We start from the raw sequence: 16,144 nt of genomic DNA, 5'->3' as shown, positions 1-16,144 counted from the left end.
ATGAATACATCTGAGGACGTTCAGGAAAGTGAGGAATGTCTTCAGATGCTCTATCACATATTCATTAGTCGTGTGAAGCCGCTGGACTTGTTTCCTGTAAGGCCTGGACTGTAGATAACTTTGACGTATGTGAGCGGTACCAGTGCAGCATAAATAACTGGAACGTTACGGCGGCGGCTCCGGGGAGACGACAGAGAGCTGCCATCATATAAAATGCTCTTTCAGAGGTGAGGTGGCAGTTTAGAAAAGGCTCAGCTGTTTTTCTCTGCAGGAACTTTTCCATCAACCGAGGAACCTGTCCGGATGCTCACAAAAACCACAGCCTACGTTTATTCTGCGGCCACCAGAAGGTTTAGACTCCAGTGGCAGTTCTTCTCGATGGTTCAGGGACAGCTTTAAGGCTCGCTATGGTTCTGGTTTGCTACTCAACTTATACAATCTGTTCATTAAGAATAAGCAAAGCACGAATAGATTCCAGGAAATATGGAACTGAAGGAACTAAAGATCGTTTCTATGCTGACACAAAACAGAAATCTTCCACCTCTCCATGTAACAGCCCCTAAATGTTCTGTATATACTGATGTTCTCTATTATCTCCTGAGAGCTGAAACACATGCAGCACAAACTGTGTGTGTGTGTGTGTGTGTGTGTGTGTGTGTGTGTGTGTGTGTGTGTAGCTGGGTGTGAGTGGGTGTGTTTCTGAGTACCTTGACCCGGCTGACGGCCTCCTGGGCCTGCATCATGCGTATGTTCTTGGAGGGGTTCCTCTCAGACAGCAGCTGAGTGGAGCCCAGGTAGTTAGCAGCAAAGATAATCCCATCAATCAGGTCTTCTGGCTCGCAGGGTCCTGGGACTGGGGCCAGAGAGGGATGGTGATTAACAAGGAGGCAAGATGGAGCGCGTTTAGGCTGAATGGGGTTGAGTGTGAGGTGGAGAGGGTTTTGTAATCACTGCAGTCGTGAAGAAACGGAGCCAGACACTGCAGCTCAGGAGATGCGGCGGCGATAACGGGCCGGATGGGTCTGAGCAGCGAGATGGCTGCTGGCTGGTGGAGGTGCTGAGATTAATCTGTGATATGTAGATGTGGGCTCTCAGACACCCACTCCTGAACACAATGATCTGAAGGAGCCACCGAGGCCCTGACTGACTATCAGGCCCATGACCAGCCTCAGCGTTCATCAGCTGAAACGCCAGAAACTCTCTGACATGCTGGAATGTTAACTTATATGATACCTGACAGACTATTCTGACAACACAACGTAGGTTTTAACAGACATTAGATTTTGGGTAGTGAAACCTGATCTCCAGTTAACTCATCACAGATATCAGTCACTCCTCCTTCTTTGAATTTCAACATGCGATTAGTGAAAATGTGATTTCTAGTTTCAGATAGCGTTTCTGAAATGCCCCGCTAATCAACAAACCATTCAGCATATGTCACTCTAATCAGCATATTCATCCAGGATGTGTCGACCACATCGGTGAAGACGCCAGCAGTGACATTTCCAACGTGTCCAACACGTCAACAAAGCATTTCAGACAATCAGCATCATGATCACTGTAGATATCTACGGTGACATTCTGAGCAACGGAAACTCAACATCTGACGTCTAAAAATTCACTTCTTACTAGTTATAAATCTAACTATATATATATCTTTAATGTATTTGTTACCAGTGCAAATAGAAGTTCCAACAGAAGCATTTAGATTTCTGGAGTTCAATTCTAGAGAATCTGAAATTTGCAATTCTGAGCACATCAGTCAATAATTTCATTTTGACTCGTCACAATTGAATTTTAAACATCTGGAATGTAATTTGTGATGATTGCAGACATCTACAATGAACATTAAGGGTCAGAATAATGCACATTTAAGTCATAAAATGGACTCAAAGCAGCACAAGGACACTGAGCCACTTTACAGCATCATCAGCTGCTTTACTGCACCGGCAGTAATTTCCTAATTTCTTATTGTGTGATTTGCACTTTTTTTTAGCCTATTGTATGTTTAGATTGTATATTTTATAGCTTATTGCATGTTTATCTTAAATATTTTTTAGTATGTATATTTTTTTCAACAGTTTTTTTTAAATGAGGGTTGGAGGGAAAAGCGGTGTCAGTTCTCTGGATGAGTAAACGTGCAGCAGAACCGACAATAAAGTGACTTTGACCAATAAGAACTGAGTTGTAGATATTAATTACAACTGCAGCTCGTCAAAATGGCATCATGGATCCGCTGATGTGGAACTACAGCAGAATCTGAATCGACTTGGGTTTGAGGAGAAGTCACTGATGAAACTTTTCCACTGGTAAGAAATTAATTGTTGATATCAAGACGAAGTTAATCGTCTTTAATTAGACCTGCTAATGGGCAAAATGATATTCTGAACATGTAGCCTCGGAGTTTGAACTCGCTATTGTTGATATCTACAAAACTACAACTGATGAAATGTTAGAAGGACTACAGGCTGTATAACACCTGCACAGAGGCAAAGACGGCGCTGGAAGATTTGTGCATCAGCGAGGAAGCGACTGACGGGAAAGCGATACCTGGACCGGCTCCATGTAATTACAACATTGTGATTTCACCAAACAGGTGTGCAGACAGATTAACTCACCGTCGACAAAGCTGGGGAACGACGCAACCTTCTTTGTTGGCTGGAAGACAAAAAGAGGACAGAGGAGACCAACGCTGGTGAATAGGTTTGCAGTAAACAAAGTGTTTCTATCAAGCTTCACCTCTTCGTCAGTGTGAGGATCGACTGCTTCTGTTCAGCCAACATGTCGCCGCATTAATACAGCTGCACCGCATACCGGACCCATGCAGCTGTATGAAAGCTGTAAGGGCAGGTTTCATTCTCTCATAAAACTGCACAAGTAGTCGTGAGTCCTGTCTGATCCTTCCACAACATGCAGGCTGATCCTCCATTAGCCGGTTTGGCTAGCAGAGGTTTTATTCACAAACATAATAAACAACATGAGCGATCTGATGCCTAAAATTTAGCTTCTCGTAGTTGAATCTTAACAACTGGACCTGCTTGAGTTCCTAGAAGACGTTCCACCTCTCATCCAGGAGGCTTCATCAGCTCTGGGGGGAGTTCCAGGTACTGACATCCTGAAGGAGCCACTAACACCTGAGAAACTCAAGCAGGTCCAGATGTTACGATTCAACTACGAGAACAACCACGACCTGGAGGACTGACAATCTTCACAGACACCTAAAATTCAGATGATTTTTCAATGAAAGCAGCTTCAGAAATCCTCCTGCTGCGACGACGTGTTTCTGTTTTTCACTGTTTCTGTCATTGCCACCGATGCTGCTTCCTTCAGCCAGTAAATGGTGGTTCTCCTCCATGAACAGCAGCTCCTCCCACCGTTTGTTAGGAGATCAGTGACACAAAACAGCTGACATTTACAGAACTTAGTCATGTATGGACTCAAGGTCAAACAAACACAGCCAGAACCTCGTCATAAATTAATAATCATGAATGACATTCCAGAGAAATCCCCTCTGGTGCCGTGAATAGGCTTCATGAATATTCAGAGACGTCTATTCTTCTCCAGCTATGATCTGCTCCACATTCACACGACCGCTGCTGCAAACGCTTCACGTGTGCGCTTTGCTCGAGAGCACTGCGGCGTGGGCGTGGGCGGCAGCAAAGCAGCGTCTCATCGACTTCCCGAATTAACATCTCAGTGGGAGGTGGAGGAGAGCGGATGTGAAGGAGGGAGGAGGACGCTGAGCGCGCTCACAGAGAACCGAGCTGAATCACACAGAATCAAACACTCGGCCCACTGGGTGCGTCGAGCCCTGGAACTGGATCACCAGTTATTCAGAAAGTTTGCTCAAGGACAGGAGATGTGGGAGGAGCCTGTAGAGGAAGCATCTGCCGCCGACATCACGGTGAAAAATGGCTCTCATAAAACGGCGAGCAGACATGCAGCTCAATTACCGGGATGCTACGAAGCCGTAAGCAGAGGACATGAGCTGAAGTTGTAATTACACAATTACTCATTTACTCAAATGGCCACACACACACACACACACACACACACACGGATATCTTCTACAAACAGCCTCACAGCAGATGAAGGCCGATGAAGGGAACGCTGAGGCCGAGGATCAGCAACATCTCACCTCAGGAACGTTGTTGTTCTCCAGGGGAACGTTGAGGTCGGAGCGCTGCTGCTTCCTGGGCTGCTCAGCTCCGTTGCTCACCTGGCAGGTAAACACACAAGAACAGGAGCAGGCGAGCAGGAATTAGAATCGGATGAAAGAAGAGAGTAACGCTGCATAAGGCAAACACATGAAAACACTTCCTGCGTGTTTCTGCTGCTGCCTGTTCGGGCTGCAGAGGTCCCGTTTGGAGTCTCACATGTGGGAGGTTCTGAATGTGTAGGTAGGCCCGGTGTAAACAAGAGAGCGCCGCGCTGCCGAAACCCTCCGGGACGGATAAAACAAACGTCTCTTTTAGCCGTGAAATGCCAGCGTTTGTTTACTGGAAGTGTGAAGCCACAAATAAAATTAAACAAAATCCTCTTAAGGGTGAAGCCTTGTTGTTGAAGAACACGAGCAGTCTGGTTCAGCCCGCCGTCATGTGGGGAAGTTTAGTCTTTTGTCAACAGCCTACTCTTTCCTTTGTCACATGAACATGTACAGATGCAGCTGTAATCACGCAGGAGGAGGAACACGCTGGGCGCTTTCCATTTGGCTCCTCGCTTCCCTCCATGACTCACATTCTACACATACTTTTAGAGAAAGCTGCTGTCAGTGCTGCTCCTCTTATAATATTATTTATATGACAATAAAGCTGTTTCCACAACAGCCCAGTCGCTCCATTTACTGCCCCATTACCAGATCAGGCTGGCCGATCAATAACCAGATTGGAAGTGAGGAGGTGAAGCGGTTCACAGAGGATTCACCAGCGAGCCTCAAACACATTTAACCTGCTGAGCACCGAGCAGGGTCCGGGTGGTTCTGCAGGGTCCAGTCGGTTCTGCAGGGTCCGGGTGGTTCTGGGGTTCTGTTCTTTGCACATTTTCACATTTTTCACTGCAGTACAAAGTTCTGAACCTCTATGGGAACAGCAGCACCATGACTAGGACCCGAGAGAACGCAAAATGTTTAGAAGTTAAAATACCATAAATCATAAAACAGAAAAAAACAAAAGTTTAATTTCTTTGGCTAAACTTTGGCCACAGTTGTTCCTTATGCTGGGGGACAGTAACTCTAAATGCTGTACATGTTTTACTACTTACATACAGTTTAATTTCAGTAAAATCTCGTGATTCGTAGCTGACATTTGGTTCTGCTTTCTAACAGATCGGCACGTCGCTGATGAGTACGGACCTAAAACCAGCTGTTCTTTCTGTTTTTACAGTTTGTGGCTGATGGATGGTGTAATTTTGGCTTCTTTTTTATTTTAAGACGCTTTTTAAACCCAAGGGACTAACCGATCTCGATGGGCCTCGTTCACATTCCAGGTTCATGAAGAGCATCAAGTACGGCAGGAAGTGAGAATTTATCAGAATGGAAACGCTCTTTTATTTCTCTGGATATCCGCTTTGCAACACACAGCTTCAGCTTCATAGTGTATAACTGGCTGAAGTGAACGCTGCAGCCAGTAAATCCTCCTCCACCTCCGTACAGAACCAAAGAAGTGAAATTCAGAGCAGCATCCAGGCTGCTGTAAATCTGTGGAGCCTCCTTTGCAGAAAAACAACTAAACTCAACATAAAGTCCTGATCAGTATTCAGCGCGCTGCCCAACTCAGTTGTGCAAACAACCATTAAATTAATGAGATTCATGTTGTTTGCTGGGATGGAATGCAAAACTATGATGTTCTACAAAACTACACTCATGTGCCGAATCCCGAGCGAGTCCAGTCAGACCATGAAGCGAGTACAAAGAGGCTGCATGGAGGACTTTGTTAATCAATAAATCAGCACCACATCAATTTTAATAAATTAACATTCACGAGGCCGCCGCTGAGAGGAGCAGCAGCTTCTGCAAATGTTTACATGTGAACACAACTGGACGGATTCAGTTTTATTTTTACGCAACCGACCGCCTGATGCTGAGCTCCTCTCACCGCTCATCAAACCAGCATCAAGTTCAAACTGACTGTCTGTATCCTCAGCTCATTAGTCAGCTGTCTTCATCAGCAATATGTTGTTTCTGTAATGCTGAGAGGAAAACTCACAGCATCAGAATATTATAAGGGACAGAATTCACTGCACAAAAAGAGAAAAAAGATTTATCCAGTGTTTAAGATTAGAAATAGAATTTCTCTGATCATATCGATGTGATATATCCGTCTGATGGACACATGTTTAGGTGAAACATATCACAGCATCCTAACTGGGAAAATACTTTATCACTTTGGTCAGTGTTCTTTTTTAATAGAGACTTATTTTTTAATTCAGGTTCCTCTAACACTGCATGGCCTTTAAACATTAATGGATAAAAGGGGACGTTTCTTCTTTCAAGAAAAGTAATAGATGTAAATAAGCTGCATGAAGGGCAGGAAAAAAATGGCTGCTTTTAACACTTTCAGGCATTAAGGAAAGACCTAAAAATCAGCTGCATTAGTTTTTAGTAAAAAGGCAAATTTTCCAAACAGCCCAAAACAAACTTAATTTGACTAAAAAAAGCAGGATATTATGGAAAATGCAGTGTTTAAGGCCTTTGCCTGAGTGATGATCATACCAATAGGGATGGTTAAAACACAGCATCCTTTAAGATCAGACTGCAGCATCGTATTTCCTTCTCAACAGGTTGTAACCACCCTGCTAACATAATCTTCTGGCTCCGTGCTGTGCAGGAAGACTCTTATTACATTTATTGTTGTCCTGTTTCAGGGTCACGCTGAAGCGCAGAACATTTCCTTTGACAACAGAGGACGAACCGACTCATCTCGTCTCAGTCTGCAGCGCACTGTATGTTTTCCCACTTTAATCTGGTTCCAGTGTCTGACCCAGTTCTACAAATGAGCCGCATACAGTGAAGGTAGGAGCACATGTGCACAGTGTGGAGCAGGTGTGCATCAGCATGCTGCCCACAGGAGACCATCCCCGCTCTCCTTTTACCATCTGACTCGTAGGAGACGGGGGGAGCTGTGCATTAATCCGGCTCTGCGAGGGGGACGGAGACGAGGAGGGGGACAGCTCAAGGTAACGTGGAGGAGGTGGAAATGAGGAACAGATTACCTGTAACTCATCTCCAGCTTCTCATCACACAACTCTTTAAATCACTTCCAGTGTCAAGAGTCTCTGATAAACACCCTGAGCCCTGCACCGTGCATCTGCTGTCGTTGTTCCTCCGTTTCGTTTCTTATAACCTTTGTCTGCACCAGCGACTGGAAATCTAAGCAGCCTTCCATTTACATAATGGCAAATATGTTTTTCATTAGGATCAAACCGCATTAGCTTTAAATGTGACCTTTTGGGACGTAATGGAGAACGCTGGCCTTTATTGTTGACTCAAACGGGCCACAGCAGCTACAAAATGAGCTCTGACTTAAACATGTTGTGTTTATAGCAGCGTGGAGCCCCGTGGCTGCAGCACCGTAAATAAGACCGGGCGATTAATCAAATGTTATTGTCAATTACAATTTTGGCTTCCAGCAAAAACAACATAATTAAGACGAAGCTATTTTTGTGCTGTTCTCCGTTTGTGGTATAAATCCTTTTCTTTACAGCGGCGGGCTTCATAAAAGCCCAAATGTTCACCAGCGCCGGGCTGGATCGTGAGCTGGGGTTAGACCGCCGTGAGACAGGTTAGTTTCACCCTGCTGCTGATGTGTTCAGACATTTGGTGTCTGTGCTCGCCGGAGGAGCCGACGGTGCGAAGCTACCATCTGTGGGATTAGGACTGAACGCCTCTAAGTCAGAACCGAGTCTCGACGGGCCTGTTTCGGCTCTCTCTGTTGAAACAGATCTAATGTTTGAGGAAATTCACTGTTAAAAAAAAGAAGATCAAGAAATGCACGATGTCCAAGAAGTCAGGGAGTAATTGTGCTAATTAATCGTGAGCTCATTGTTGACAAAAAATGATTGGTTGAGATTTGTGTCACAGCGGAGCAGCCTGAGTTCATACATGCACCGTCTGAACACGTGGAGACTACGGTGGCCACAAAACACTGTGTGCTCTCAACTACAGGCGTCTGATGCCGGTGGAGGTTGTTAGTAGCAAAGAATAAAACCGAAAAAACATTTTTTAAAAAAGCAATTTAGAAACAGAACTATAGTTTGTACTGCACATAACAGAGTAAACACAGTTACTCTGGACCATATGATTGAGGCCTTGTTTATCTGGATCGTCTTTGGTTTCCACGTAGACGAAGCTACGAGTCACCGAAAACAATCACATCAGAAAACTAAGTGGAGGTTTGGAAAAACTGTCTTTGCATGTCGACAGGAGGAGACGGAGGCTGACATCACAGTGAGCGACTAAAGCGTCATACGTGTGCGACCATGTTTACAGTCTGGCTATGTCCATATATGGACTGACATGTTTACAGTCGATGTTTTCAGTATTTTACTTGTTCTTTCTCTACCACCACATGTAGGAGCAGCTCCACCTCTCTGTCGGTCCAAACAAACCGCCCCTTTATCGGTGAAGGAACAGGAAGTTTTCGTTGTGTTTTTTCCAGGATTCTGATTGGCTAGCATGGCTTTATGCTTCTCGTTACGCTGCCCCCTGTAGGTCTGGCAGCTCATAGCAGCTCTTAACAACATGTTTTTTTATGCGGGTTTGTGTTAATGAAGGATTTTTTGAAAACGATCTGGTGTGAACGATGTTATTTTTGAAAACGTAGATGTGTTTTTGTGAATACCGGCGACGTGTAAACATGGCCTGATCCAAATGTAGCGTGCTAATGCTAACAATGGCACATCTGTTTAGTTCTGCAGCGGTGCTACTGATGAACAATAACAACTGCTGAACAACAGGATCCCCGTATGGCAGGTCCGCCACAGTTCAGGGATTAGATGTGAAACAATAGGGAAGCCTTTCTCACCTGCTCCTGTGCCCATCTCTGCCTGTCTTCAGGGGAGCGTGGATGCACCTTGATGCCCCTCTGGAGCTCGGGGTTGTTGTGGTGTATGGAGGGCAGGTTCAGGGACTTGGGCCTGCTGTCGTGGCGGTGGTGGGCCGGCGGGTAGGGGACCGCGTCAGGTTTGGAATGAGGGTAGTCACTCGGCGCCGGGTCCTGCGCCAGCTCCTCGGGGCTTTGGTCGGTGCCGCTGCTCAGACTGCCCATGCTCATACTCATCTTAATCTCAGCAACTATTTGGTCAATGTCCTCCTCCGCCTCCTCCCCCGTCTCCCCCTCCACCACCAGCACCTTGCGGCTTCGGTACGGAGAGACTCGCACCGAGTTCCCGTTGTCTTCGGGGGCGTAGTAGTCTCCGGTGTAGGCCCTCCCGTGCCTCTCCTCCTCGTCCCCTTCATCGTCTTCCTCCTCGTTGGGGCAGTACTCCTCGCTCTCGGCCTCCTCCTCCTCCTCCTCCCTGTTGGCCCGCCGGGCGTGCAGGCCGTCCTGCATCGGGGGCTGGTGGTGGTGATGGTGGTGGTGGTGGTGGTCCAGGATGGGTTCGGGTCGTCCGTTGTATATCTGCTCATCTGGATCTTGCTCCACCACCTCACAGCGGACCTCCCCCTCTCCCTCACCCCACTCCTCCATCCTGTGCCTCTCCCTTCCTGCCCACTGCTCCTGCCGGCCCTGGCCCTCCTCCCTCCACTCCGGCCGTCCCTCCTCGTCCCCCTCCCTCCACTCTTCCCTCACCTCCTCCTCCTCTTCTCTCCATTCCTCCCTCACCTCCTCCTCCTCCTCCTCCTCTCTCCACTCCTCCCTCACCGCCCCCTCCCCCTCGTCGTCTTCCACCCACTCTTCCTCTCGCGCCTCCCCCTCGCCCTCGCCCTCCTCGGTCCAGCCCTCCACGGCCTCCTGGCATTCGTCGGTGTGGGAGCCGTCCAGCTGCATGCCGGTGCCGGTGCAGTCCCCCTGGCCGTGGCCGGTGCCGTGGCCGTGGCCGTGGCCGTGGTTGCAGTTCCCCTGGCTGCTGCAGTCCATTCCCTCCAGGTAGCTGTCGTCCTCTGGGCAGTAGCGGATGTAGTAAGTCACGCCTTCATCCTCCTCTGCCAGTCCTGAAGGGATTTAGAACCACCAACAGACATGTTTCTTAATATTTATGGCCTGTGTATTAAAGTCCCAATTCTTGCTGAACCAGTGTTTTATGAGGGTATTTCAAAAGGTTCTCGGTCTCACCTGGAAACAAGGCTGTGTCACCCATTTGGGGCATAACCGTATATTGTACAACCACATATCACTGTCCCCAGAAACTCAAATGTTTGTCGTTATTTCTGTGCTAGAAGAGGAAAGCTTCAAGCTGCCTTGTTCAGAGACCGAGCCTCTGTCCACACAGCCCAGGTGGTAGAAGCAGCCAAATGTGGCCTTGAACTGTTGCTCCACGCACCTGGACTCACCTGACCTGACTTCTGTCTGTCTCCCAAACTGTCTGGTTGCCATGGTCAGCGTGAAGATGTTGTCAAGCTGCTGAGGAGCATCTGAAGGCTCCAGATATGACCCTGTACTAGGAGGGAGCCTGTAGCTCGGACAGCGATGGACCAAGTTAAAGGAGATTATTTTGAAGAATAATGCAAGAATTCAGTCTTGTGTTCTGGTGGGTTTGGAAGTAGTCTTGTATATTCACCACCACTGATTAAGCTGACTGATCTCACCATGGTGGACAGCTAAGTTTGTTTCCATGTGGGACTTTATTCAAACTGCTCCGTGTATCAGCCATGTTAGAGGCTGTTAGTCTGTAATACCTCAACTATTACTGATAGAAAACCAGCAATTCCTGTCCAGACAGTTATGGTCCCCAGAGGATGAATCCTAATGACGCTGGTGTTCCTCTGACGTCCTCCGGTCCGCCATGAGGCTGACATTTGAGCTTCTTAGTGAAATGTCTCAATAATGACGACATTGGATGGAGTGTAAAGAAATCTGGTCCTGACATTTATGTGTTTTCTTCAACATGATTTGTCACAACTTTTGTGATGAACTCATATTTTATCAAGCACCCTTTGATTTATGAGTATCAGCAAAAAAAAGCGCCACCACGCTGCTTAGCTTTTTGTGCTTCTTTGCAAACATCAGCATATGAGCTACATAACAGACTGAACAAAGAGTCAGCACTGATCATATCTTCTGGCTCAACATCAGCACATTAGCGTTGTTAATTAGGATGTTGACTTTAGTATTAAACCTAAAGTACTGTATGCTAACAACAGAGCTTATAGCACGGCTTAGTCCTGCTGGAGTATCACACCTAAATGACAACTGATGGGATTTAAATAACTCATTTATCCTCTTTATATACGTCCAGTGGTGTTAAGTTGCTTTGAGTTTGTCATTCAACGTCTTTCCTGCTTAGAAGACATGAAGAACCAGATCAGTGCTACACATGAATCTACTCTGTTTGTCCCTATAAAAGAAAATCAAACCAAGAAGCAGAACTAATCAGACATCACACTCACCATCATCGTAGTCTTCCTCTTCGTCCGAGGTGTTGTTGATGTAGTCAGAGCTGGAGTCGTCGTCCAGGCTGTCGGCTCCACCGTGGAAGTCCGCCTGGTCCTGGTCATCTGGGTCGTGGTTATGTTCAGGTGTGGACGGTGTCGCCGGCCGCTGATCCTCAACTTCTGCATCTGCTTGGCTGCCGTACCGCTTCACCTCCACCTCAGCATCTGCATCCGCCTCCGGATGATGATCTGGATGATGACTGCGACCAGCGTCTTGAGACTTGGGAGACGAGTATTGTGCCTTACAGGAGTGGGGTTTGGAATCATGTGACTCTTTGGGGTAGCGCAGTGGGCGTTGGCGTGCGGGGAGGGCTTTAAGGTCACATGACTCCGTAGGATGAGGGGCGGGACAGGAGGCGGGGCCCGGAGCAGCCATACTGTTTCCTCCGCTGGTCCCGGGCCTCTTCCTTTGAGCCATGATTGGCGGCTTACAAGCCATGCATTGTTATTGGCTTTATCCTGTGAGACAGAGAAACACAGGAGCACAGCTTTAGAGCAACATCAAACACAAGATTTTAAGCTTTTAAAACACACACAACCATGTGTTTGTGTGTTTTAGCAGGCCAGGATAAAAAGGTGCCTCAGAATCTTCATATCCCAGATTTATCAGGCACACAGCTCCCCCATACAAACACTCCCTCCTGCATTTCCTCAGTATCTGACAGTCTCATATATTCCTGTAATTGAGAAAGACAATCTCTGGTTTACCTTATCCTCATTCAGAGGAACATTTTTGTGCTTGCTTTGCACATTTTTGGCTTCAAATTCACCCCAGTGGGCTCCGTCAGTCCCTCGGCTCAGCTTTGTGACAGTAAACACAAAGAGACGAGCCTTTCTAAGCACACGAACCGAGAGGGACACCGCCGGACAAAGAATCAATAGTTAAATCAAGGTCATCCCCACATAGGTGCCGCACATGTGCACTGATACCACTTCAGATGATCAATCAATCGAGACGTTATCGATTCCTTTGTGGCTCACGAGTTGAGCATCACAGGAGACGATGAGGACTGTTCCTGTCCAAGACCTGGTTAAGTGGTGCAGATGAGGAGACAGCAACACGTCCTCTCATAAAAGACTCATAACCTGAATCAACAGCGCTGCTCACCTATGGATTTCCCCCTCAAGGAGACATCTACTGAAAAGAGCATAAATCAGTGTGAGAGCAACCAGCATTTCTCACTACAGTCCTTTTGTAGCTGAAAGGTGTTGACAGTGTTTATATGTAGTAAAGAGGTTTCTCCTCCGTCAGTATTTATGTTATTTATTTATGAATGTGTTTTCTCTTTTCAGACGTAAAGATCTTCAGGTGGCTTATATACAAACCTGTAGGCCGACTCAGAAATACAAAGAAGCTGCCATGACTACAACCACATACATTAAATGTCGCATCAGCTCTGAAAGAGGCTGAATAAAAGGTATGTGCAACAAAATGTGCGTGCACGGTGCAGCGGTTCTGATCCGAGGCCAAGCCTTTTAGAAAACGGATTAAGAAGGTTTTGTAGCACAGATTATATTTATATTGAGAGCAACCGAGCAGCCAAACAATTCCAAGTGAAGACAAATACATGCAGCGTTACGATTATTCTCCCAAAAACAGAAACACAAGTTATTAAAAAGACATCAGAACAGGACAGAAGCATCCCATAAATTATGAAGGACGTAAAGAAGCTCGCTGAGACGAGCATCGACACACTAAAACGGATGGATCGCACAATAAAAGCCTCAGGATCACATTTCTGCTGCCGTCGCAGCGTTTTAACAACAACAATAAAAGTTTAGTTTGCGTTCTCTGCGCCCTTTGTGTCCTGCCATCCATTTTGTCACTCTCCACTCTGTTGTTCCATCCAGTTGCCATGAACAACTGCCCTCAGAGGGGTGTTGGTGCAGCTTTCCCCCATTTTCCTTCAACCATAATTACATTTTCCATCACCAGTGATTATACCGGTTAATTAGCTCTGCACAACCTGCCGCAAACACATCTCCTCTGCAACACAAACACAGAGAGCAGCACACACAGACACACATGCATTCAGCTGGTTGTTCCTCAGGTCGCCACGCCGGAGTGACCCGGGCTGAAGACGTCCACTGAGCAGTAGCAGGTTAGTGATCACACGGTATCTGCAAATGCACCCACAGACGCATGCACACACCTGATGAAACGCAGCAACACGTTCATCTAATGAAGCCTTCCTGTTGACAGCTGAGAAAAGCTTTTCACAGGTTTTTTTTCTCCAATGACTTAAAAGAAAACCTTGTTAACATCCAGGAAGCGATGTGCTGCCTGCGTCTCTTACCTGCAGTCCTGAGCGGGGGAGCGTTACACAATAGCACCGCGATCTGTTGGAACAACCACCCCATCCTCCCTCCTTCCCTCGTGCTGCTCCTCGCTCCTCCCATCCCCCACCAGCTGCTACACAGCATGTACCTTTGTGACTCCACCCTCCCTGCTCCCTTACATCCCAGCATCGTCCCATCTGAGCTCAGCCCCGCCTCGCCCAATCCCCCGGAGCCGAGGGGAAGGATTGGTAACTAGGGGTAACTGCATCCCCCGGGGACCGATACCCTCCAGACCTTCTCTTTGTTAGATTCACAAGTTGCCTTTTTTCTGCTGTGCTGCTGCCTGACTCTTCATATTTTTTTGATTAGTTGCACTGATCCTAACTGACAGTATTACTGCCGTATATGTTTTGGAAACCCTGTAAGTCCCCAGCCAGGTGGCTTTTCCCAAATCTGCTTTGTCTGGCATGTATTTGACTGTTTACTCAATTTGCATGCGTTTGTACAGGAAGAGTAAATCCATCATAACAAGTCACATGAAGGATTTATCCCACCTGTTTGCTACCATTAGTGGATTTAATCACAGCACGTAGCACATCTTTGCTTTAGACGGAGGAGTCTCTCTCCTATGATCGTCCAGTTTGTTCATCTTTTTGATTCCTTAAAAACACAAAACCTTAAACTGCAAAGAGGAAAATCATCTCCAGCATATCTGTGAAGTTTTGGCTTTGGTTTCTTTCTGTGTTTCAGCTTCCAGGGGTCACTTTCACATGAGCCTCACTACCTTCTTACTTACAAGCAGAGTCTCAATTACTACTAAAGTTTGACTTTAATGCGTAAATGAACTTCCACTACATTCAAACCTTTGTCACACAAGTTAGCACAAAGTTAAATAAGCTTTTCAGCACCTGGTAAATCTGTCTGTATACTGATGTTTTAAATCAAAGATCAAGGTGCCGTTCTCACACAGTATCAGTGCATTATGTGTTAACCAGCAGTTATCGGTTATCCACAGCCGACGGAGAGGCCACGGCCACCAGGACTGTGGAGGAGAGACATCAGAAAAGCTTCAGATGCTTCAGGTAAACAGGAAACGTCTTTTGTGTAATTACTCTCACTGTCAGAAACAGGACACAAAACTGAATATCCTGGATTGTACACGACGAGCAGATCAGGAGAACATTGGCTTCAGAGGCTCAGAGGTCTGAATCAGACGTCCACAGTTGCTGAGCAGCTTTAACAAGTGATCGGAAACCAACGGCTTCGCTTTGGAGCGTTTACATTTTTGTTTCACTGTCGAGTCAACAGTCAACAGCCAGGTTTTCCCGTCTAGTTTCCCATCCTGCTGATTAAAGGATGATATAGTTGTGAGGAGGTCAGGCCCTGCTGCCCTCGGCCCTGATGCCCTCGGCCCTGCTGCCCTCGGCCCTGATGGCCTCGCCCCTGCTGCCCTCGGCCCTGATGCCCTCGGCCCTGCTGCCCTCGACCCTGCTGCCCTCGGCCCCGCTGCCCTCGGCCCCGCTGCCCTCAGCCACCGGTCAGCAGTCAGGTGCTCTGTGGCCACACAGGAAGCTCCGGCTAACCCGACACAGCAGCTGCTGAACCGCCGAAGGAGGCGATCAGCGAGGAAACCCTCCTCTCTGAATCAGGGAGTGTGGTCTCTCTACATTTTTCACTTCAACATTTTCCATTCCTCTGTGACAAGCGTAACACCACGAGTGAGACCAAGCCAGAGCTCTGCAGAGACGACGGCAATTGTTTTCAATCACATTCTAAATTTGCTCTAAGATTAAATGGATTGGTGGTGGCATGAAAACGACTGGCTGGTTCCCTTTGTTTGTCTCTCTGCAGCGATGTCTGAAGGTAAATCCAGACTACTGATGTGGACGTATGGTTCTGCTCTCTGCAGTCAGTCGGGCCTCAGCTCTCTTCTTTGTAGTTGGTGCAACTTTAAACATTCAATAAGTTTCACCAAACGTTGGTTAGAGGCCATGTGACGGCTTTTAGCTTCTGTCAACAGAAACTGAAACCTGCTTCGACCAGGCCTGTTATCTAATTTACCCAAAACTATCATTTGTTTTCATATCTCAGACTTCTAGGGTTTCTCCTGAACATTACTGACACACACTGCAGACACATTCTTCAGTACGTAGCGTGTTATGGACTGAATGACAAACTCACGAACCACAGATGTTTATCTGACGGCTTGTAGGAGTCAGTAAAGTAATAACGGCTGATAACGGGATAAATTTGCACTTTTTAAAATGTAATGGG

General features: G+C 46.9%; 1 protein-coding gene across 1 annotated transcript in view; it reads right to left on the bottom strand.

The window, feature by feature from the left end:
- Positions 1–16,144, bottom strand: part of apba2b (amyloid beta (A4) precursor protein-binding, family A, member 2b) — a 70,168-nt gene that overhangs the window by 19,708 nt on the left and 34,316 nt on the right. The window contains exons 2-6 of the mRNA XM_008281366.1: positions 11,546–12,049; positions 9,021–10,150; positions 4,139–4,219; positions 2,619–2,658; positions 708–853 (exon numbers count right to left, since the gene is read on the bottom strand). Of these exons, the coding sequence (XP_008279588.1) occupies positions 708–853; positions 2,619–2,658; positions 4,139–4,219; positions 9,021–10,150; positions 11,546–12,029 (1,881 nt within the window). The 5' untranslated portion in view covers positions 12,030–12,049. The remainder of the gene's footprint in view (positions 1–707; positions 854–2,618; positions 2,659–4,138; positions 4,220–9,020; positions 10,151–11,545; positions 12,050–16,144) is intronic.

Source organism: Stegastes partitus, unplaced genomic scaffold (genome assembly GCF_000690725.1).
Source record: "Stegastes partitus isolate 25-593 unplaced genomic scaffold, Stegastes_partitus-1.0.2 Scaffold232, whole genome shotgun sequence".
Taxonomy (NCBI): domain Eukaryota; kingdom Metazoa; phylum Chordata; class Actinopteri; family Pomacentridae; genus Stegastes; species Stegastes partitus.
This window is presented reverse-complemented; position numbering and strand designations above follow the sequence as displayed.